Genomic DNA, 6,997 nt, shown 5'->3' with positions numbered 1-6,997 from the left:
ATTGGCCCATATTGGACAACATACACAGCACTTAGATACCAATAGTTCTGTGTTCTGTGAATGTCACATAAAGTCAATCGGAGCCAAAACTCAAGACATTGCTGTGACGGTTCATTTATGGCTCAACTAGAGAAATGGACACCAGGCAAAGTGATGAAAATACTAAAATTGTCACTGTGAGACATGGCAAGTAAATTCTGAATTATTGATGTGAGCTCCTCTGAGCTTGGCAATAGAAAACTGTCAACAATTTAGCAAAAAGAATGGAACCTTCTTATTTGTTTACTGGATCACTTCCTTTATGGGAAAAGACAGGATGTGACTGCAAAGCGTTGTTGAGTTTTACACTTTAAGAAGACAGAACACACTGACCCTATCTTATTTATCCCATTATTATAAATGAATCTTGCTTTTATCAACTTCTTTAAGTTTCATACAGACTGACAAACACTCTCTTTGTCAACCGAATAAAACTGTTATTGTTGTGTGTGTGTATATTGGATGCTAACTCGCCTACTAAGGAATGAATAAAACCTATTCAGTTGAACTAAAGGGATAAACCCATCAGCATCTTTTACTCACAATCAGTAGTTCAGTCGCATTTACACATGTGTGTATATATATCATTACATAAAACATTAGATGGTATTATTTAAAGGGGAAATTCAACTCATCTCCATATTACAGTGATCAGCATTCACTATGCTGGCATGATATTGAGAGGTTTGGTCTATGATCATCATATTTTAGTTTTTATATACCAGAAATCACTATGGAGGATTCAAGTCAGTCTACAAGAAGTTGTCAATGACAATGATGGAAAGTAATGAAGAACATTTACTCAAGTACTTTGCAGGTTCAGATTTAACACACAAAAACAAATAACATTCGGTGCATTTGTGAGTACTATACTCAGCTGCAAGATTAAAATGCTGCTTAGATGTTAATAAAAGAATAAGAATAATACCTTTATGTTGTGTATGCTTGTTTTTACTTAAAGCGCTTTATTTTAACAGTGAAATATCGTTACTTTTACCTAAATAAGTACTTATTCCAGCTCCTGGAAGCATGATCTCTGTTTCTGCGTCCATGCATGTTCAGTCCTGTCTGTCTGTGCAGAGGGGACAACACTGAACTAACTTTCATATGAATTCTCTCATTATTTTTTAGTTTAAGTAATAACATATATTATATGAAGTCTGTAATGCAAAATGAAAGGTTGCACTGGTCCAAAACGAAAAGAGAAAAAAAGAAAATGCACAAAAAGCATTGATTGCAATAATAAAAACTTTAAATATTCTGTTTTTCCTTATTTGTCTGCTATTTCAAGGAGGTAAAATGGATTGCAAACATTTGGAAAAGCAATTCAATGGGGGAAATAATAAATACGTCTCATATGTGCAGTGAAATCATGACTTGTGTGGACCGGTGCGCCTGTGAGCCATATTGCGCAACATTTTGGTTATCTCATAAAACGTGTCTCTGTCCTGTTGTAGTTTAAGTTTGTGGCTCTGCACAAACAAACAGAGAGAAGGAAGTTCGCTGTGAGCCTTTGAAAGTGCTGTAATGAACAAGCTGTTCCGCACGATTTGAAAATAATCCGCGTGTCAGTGTCATCTTTCTTATGCAAAGTAGCTGTCTTTGAAGGCGGATCTTTTGGCAGGTTAGACCGGGACGGAGGCTTCGACCAGCTCAGACGAGCGCTGCCACCAAACGCATCGACTGCCTGCTGACGGGAGGAGCATAATCCTGCATTTCTGGGACACATTTGTTGCCATCACCGAGGATATTTATTTAACTTTATATTTCGCTGATTGACTAACTGTTTCGGTGCCTCGTGAGCAGCCATCCCCGCCGCGTAAAGGACCGGAGGAAATTTATTTTGTTTCTTTTTCCAACTTGTCGCACAAGGACTGAAATCGCGCTGATCGCGCAGACAGATACTCCCGAAAAGTGACATGAAACGTGAGGACGGACAAGTGAGTCTTTTGGAAACATGAAGGGAACAAATCGGAACACATGATCCTTCAGTTCCACTCTCAGTAGACTGATATGCGACGCGCAAGAGGCTGAACAAGTAGCTCCAACACTTCAGAGACAAACTGAGCGCATGAAAGCATGGACCTGAACGCACGCTGCTCCCAGCGAGGAAACATTTTCGGACCATTGCGGGATTTATGTTTTTATTAAACTCTCCAAACCTAAAATGAGGAACCGGTGGTCTTGCAGCAGGTAGTTCTGTAAGTTTTTCAATTTATCTGACAGAGGAAGAGTAGCCAGGTTTGACTTTTTTAATGAAAGAAACCTGAGTGTTGTGGCAGTGGTGAACATTTGGCCTATTTTTTCTTTAAATCAAGAGGAGACAATGAGTTCATCTATTGAACTGAGCCTCATCTCTGTGCTGCTGGTTCTGTGGAGCAGTGGGGGATCAGCCATCAGCTCAATAGACCCGGACTGGTCAGGAGAGGGGAGATGTCAACAGATCAACATCCCCCAGTGTAAAGACATTGGCTACAACATGACTCGCATGCCAAATCTTATGGGCCACGATGACCAAAAAGAGGCAGCGATAAAGCTGCAGGAGTTTGCGACGCTGATACAGTTTGGATGCCACAGTCATCTCAAATTTTTCCTGTGTTCGCTGTATGCTCCCATGTGCACAGAGCAGGTTTCCAACCCAATCCCAGCATGCAGAGTGATGTGTGAGCAGGTCAAACTGAAATGTTCACCTATCTTGGAGCAGTTTAGCTTCCCCTGGCCTGACTCTCTGGACTGCTCCCGGCTGCCAACCAAAAACGACCCGAACAACCTCTGCATGGAGGCGCCAAACAACGGCTCCGACGAGCCTCCCAAAGTCTCCCACACCCAGCCTCCTGACTTCAGGCCACAGCGGCCTCTGAGCGGGCAGGACCTGCACCTTAAGGACAGTGGCAGCAAGCAGACCTGTAGCAATCCTGGCAAGTTCCACTTTGTAGAGAAAAGTGAGTCATGTGCCCCCAAATGCTACTCCAAAGTGGATGTGTACTGGAGTCAGGGAGACAAGCAGTTCTCCCTGGTGTGGATGGCCATCTGGTCCATCCTCTGCTTTGTCTCCAGCGCCTTCACTGTGCTCACTTTCCTCATAGACCCGCAGAGATTCAAATACCCTGAGAGGCCGATCATCTTCCTCTCCATGTCCTACTGTGTTTACTCTGTGGGCTACCTCATCCGACTCTTTGTGGGGGCTGACAGAATAGCCTGTGACAGAGACAATGGGGTCCAGTATATTATCCAGGAGGGTCTGGAGAGCACCGGCTGCACTATTGTGTTTCTCATCCTGTATTATTTTGGCATGGCCAGCTCCCTCTGGTGGGTTATCCTGACCCTCACATGGTTCCTGGCTGCAGGGAAGAAGTGGGGTCATGAGGCCATCGAAGCCAACAGCAGCTACTTCCACCTGGCAGCGTGGGCCATCCCCGCCGTCAAGACCATCATGATTCTGGTGATGAGGAAGGTGGCGGGGGATGAGCTGACGGGCGTGTGCTATGTGGGCAGCATGGACGTCAAAGCTCTCACAGGATTTGTGCTCATTCCTCTCTCCTGCTACCTGATTATCGGCACTTCATTCCTGCTGTCGGGCTTTGTGGCCCTCTTCCACATCCGGAAGATAATGAAAACAGAGGGAGAGAACACAGACAAGCTAGAGAAACTGATGGTTCGCATTGGAGTCTTCTCTGTGCTCTACACTGTCCCCGCCACCTGCGTCATCGCCTGCTACTTCTATGAGAGGCTCAACATGGACTACTGGCGCATCCTGGCAGGGGAGCAGAAGTGCGTGGACAGCAGCGGGCCGGAGTCAGATGAGTGCGTCATGAAGACGTCCATCCCTGCTGTTGAGATCTTCATGGTGAAGATCTTCATGCTGTTGGTGGTGGGCATCACAAGCGGCATGTGGATCTGGACCTCAAAGACGCTGCAGTCTTGGCAGAATGTGTTCAGCAGGAAGCTGAAGAAGAGGACGAGGGGGAAGGCTGCCAGTGTGTTCACCAGCAGCAGGCCTTACATCAAACCTCACCCATCTCTCAAAGGGCACAGTACTAAGTATGAGCCTACACGGCCTCCTCCGACATGCGTATGAGCTGGCTCTCTTTGTATAAACCCAAAAATACATGTAAAGCCCTTACCTAAACGAGACTTTGTAATCAGAGTGCCATCAAAAGAATCAAGGTTTATGTTTTATTTATGCAAACTCCATTGAAGACCATGAAATGTGGGGTTTTTGTATCTTGAGCCATCTCATGCAACAAGAGCTGCCTTTGTTTGAGAAAAAAAATCTGCTACTCCTGGATTCACTTATCCTATTGAGGAACTTGGTTGAGGAAAAAAAATCATATTGTTCCCGAGACAAAAAGAGTGGAATAAACCATTTGGATGTGCCATGGGGTTACTTGAATAATGTGCAATAGATGTTTTCCTTACAGGCAAAAAAAGACACTTGTACTGTTAGTGACAGATTACAGACAATGAAAGGACCCCACAGACAATGGAGGCGAATGGTCAGAGAGATGAGTGTTGTGTTTGGAGGCTTTTTAATGGAAATTGAGGCAGTGTCATATATGTTTGAACTGGAGTGAGAGCAGCTGTTGAGAACTGCCCATTGTGAGGCAAATCCATGCCATAAATTAATCAAGCACTCATTATTGAAAAGTTATTTGTACACAGTTGAGTTTTCCATTTTTTTGTCTTTTGCTATTTTATAGCACAAGGGAACGTTTGTATATATTTCTAAAAACTTCAGATTTTATAGAAAAATTAATAAAACGTTCTAGTTTTAAATGTTTGTAAAGCTGCAATCGTGTGCTGCGACTGTGTTGTTCTTCCCTCCATCCTCATGCAGCCGCATGAAGCTTGTTCTTTTATTGCTGCAGCACTTCTGCTTTCCACCCTCGCTGTTTATCTGCAGACAGTCATTTTAATACATCATAAAAATCTAAATCATTAACCCTAATTTGTGAATGTGATGGTATGTCAGAGCTGGGTTTTAACAGTATGTTTGGCTTTCAGAATAACTTTAAAATAATTGACAAAAAGTGACAAAAGAGACATTTCACTCAAGTAATAACTGACTGGTTTTATGAGCATTTCAGATCAGCTCAAATAAAGTGTAAACAAGCTTGACATGTTGGTGCTTAAGTCAAGAGACCAGAAGCAGTAATATCAGCATCTTTATTCTTGTTTTTAAATGTTCATAAGTAGGCAATGGGATAATAGTCCCATTGTTTCCTGTTTCCTGTTTGTCCTGTTTGATGACTTAAAGCAAATAAAAAAATAAATGTAAAAGCAGTGTTGTAAAAAGTAAAAAGATAGAGATATCATGCTAAAATATTAGTCAACCATACGAATAGTACTTGAGTAAAAGCCTTAAAGTATCTGATATTAAATGTACTTAAGTATCAAGATTAAAAAACTATTATACATATATCTACATGTTTGTACAGTATAAGTACTATGGGTTGACCAGTTATCACCCTGGCCAGTTATCTAATGCCGTTTTCAGCATTTTTACGATTATCGGAATCAGTATTTTTGTAATCCAATTACCAATAAATTAACTGAAATGTACTGCTTTAGCTGTAATGCAGCATGCAATCTGCAAAGTAACTAGTAACTAAATGTAGTGAGTAAAATGTACAGTTCTTGCCTCCAAAATCTAACCATTTTGACATCTTGGTGCTTAAGTTAACAGAGAAAGAAAATAATATCTGCATCTTTATCTTTTGTTTTTAAATATTTATAAGGAAATAATGGGACATTTGTGTCTGTCCCTATGCATGAATGTAAAAGCAGTGTTGTAAAAAAGTACCAAATTCACTTGAGTGAAATACATGCATTTACATTCATATATATATATATATATACTGTATATTATGGGTCGACTGATTTTCACATCCAATATTCACCATTCTGATAATCCGAGTCAGTACTTTTGTGATCCGACTGCCAATAAAATTAATTAATTTAAAAATGTGGTGCTTTGGCTCTGATGGAGCATGCAATATGCAAAGTAACTAGAAACTAAAGTTATTAAATTAATGTAGTGCTGTAAAAAGAATAATATTTGCCTCCAAAATGTAGTGGAGTGGAAGCAATACTTAAAGTACCTCAAAATTGAGTACAGAACTTGAGTAAATCTACTTACATTCCATCACTGAATATCAGCATCTCTATTCTTGTTTTTAAATGTTTTATTCAGAAACAATTTGACATTTGTGATTGTCCCCCCAAAATGAATGAACAAAAACAAAAAGTGGCATAATAGGATTGTCCATCTGGGGTCTTCCATTTCCTGTTTACATCCAGTACAATAAGGCAACAAAGTCAGTGGTGCAAATAGTTTTATCTTCATCTTCATCTTCATCTTCATCGTCTTCCGCTTTGTCCGAGGCGGGTCGCGGTGGCAGCAGGCTCAGTAGGGAGCTCCAGACCTCCTTCTCCCCAGCGACACTTTCCAGCTCCTCTGGGAGGTTTAGGTTTAGATGTATTGAATTTTGAATGTAAAATCCCATGTTAAGTTTGTGATTTTAACACGTTTATTCCTGCGAAATTATCAAAATGTTTTTTCAGGTTTGATTACAATTTTGCAAACAGAATATGTACTATCTGACTACTATCTTGAAACCATTACTCCTGTCAGTCAACTTTTAAGCCAATAGTCATACAGCTCAAAATGAAGGTGGTGATGTCATCAAAAGGACAAATTAACATTTGTTGGTTGGGTTTGTTTGACTAAATGTCCTGGCTGAGTTCTGATAACCTGTCACTGCCTTCATGCTGGTTGTTTACATAACCCTCTGTATAGTTTTTCACCTCACCTGAAGTGGATATACAACTTTATATTAGTCCAGTCTCTTCTTCTACCCCCCACTATCACCCTTCCTTGCTGTGTTGCATGTGTCGGTGTGTGTATCAATGAAGGGGTTATACAATAATCCAGCTCTCATTCAGGACAGGATTAGAC

At 41.0% G+C, this 6,997-nt stretch overlaps 1 protein-coding gene across 1 annotated transcript; it reads left to right on the top strand.

The window, feature by feature from the left end:
• Positions 1–1,696: 1,696 nt before the first annotated feature.
• On the top strand, positions 1,697–4,828 carry fzd10 (frizzled class receptor 10). Its single transcript, XM_073465495.1, has one exon. The coding sequence runs from the start codon at positions 2,366–2,368 to the stop codon at positions 4,115–4,117; it is 1,752 nt and encodes a 583-aa protein (XP_073321596.1). The 5' UTR covers positions 1,697–2,365; the 3' UTR covers positions 4,118–4,828.
• Positions 4,829–6,997: the final 2,169 nt, after the last annotated feature.

Source organism: Pagrus major, chromosome 5 (genome assembly GCF_040436345.1).
Source record: "Pagrus major chromosome 5, Pma_NU_1.0".
NCBI lineage: Eukaryota > Metazoa > Chordata > Actinopteri > Spariformes > Sparidae > Pagrus > Pagrus major.
This window is presented reverse-complemented; position numbering and strand designations above follow the sequence as displayed.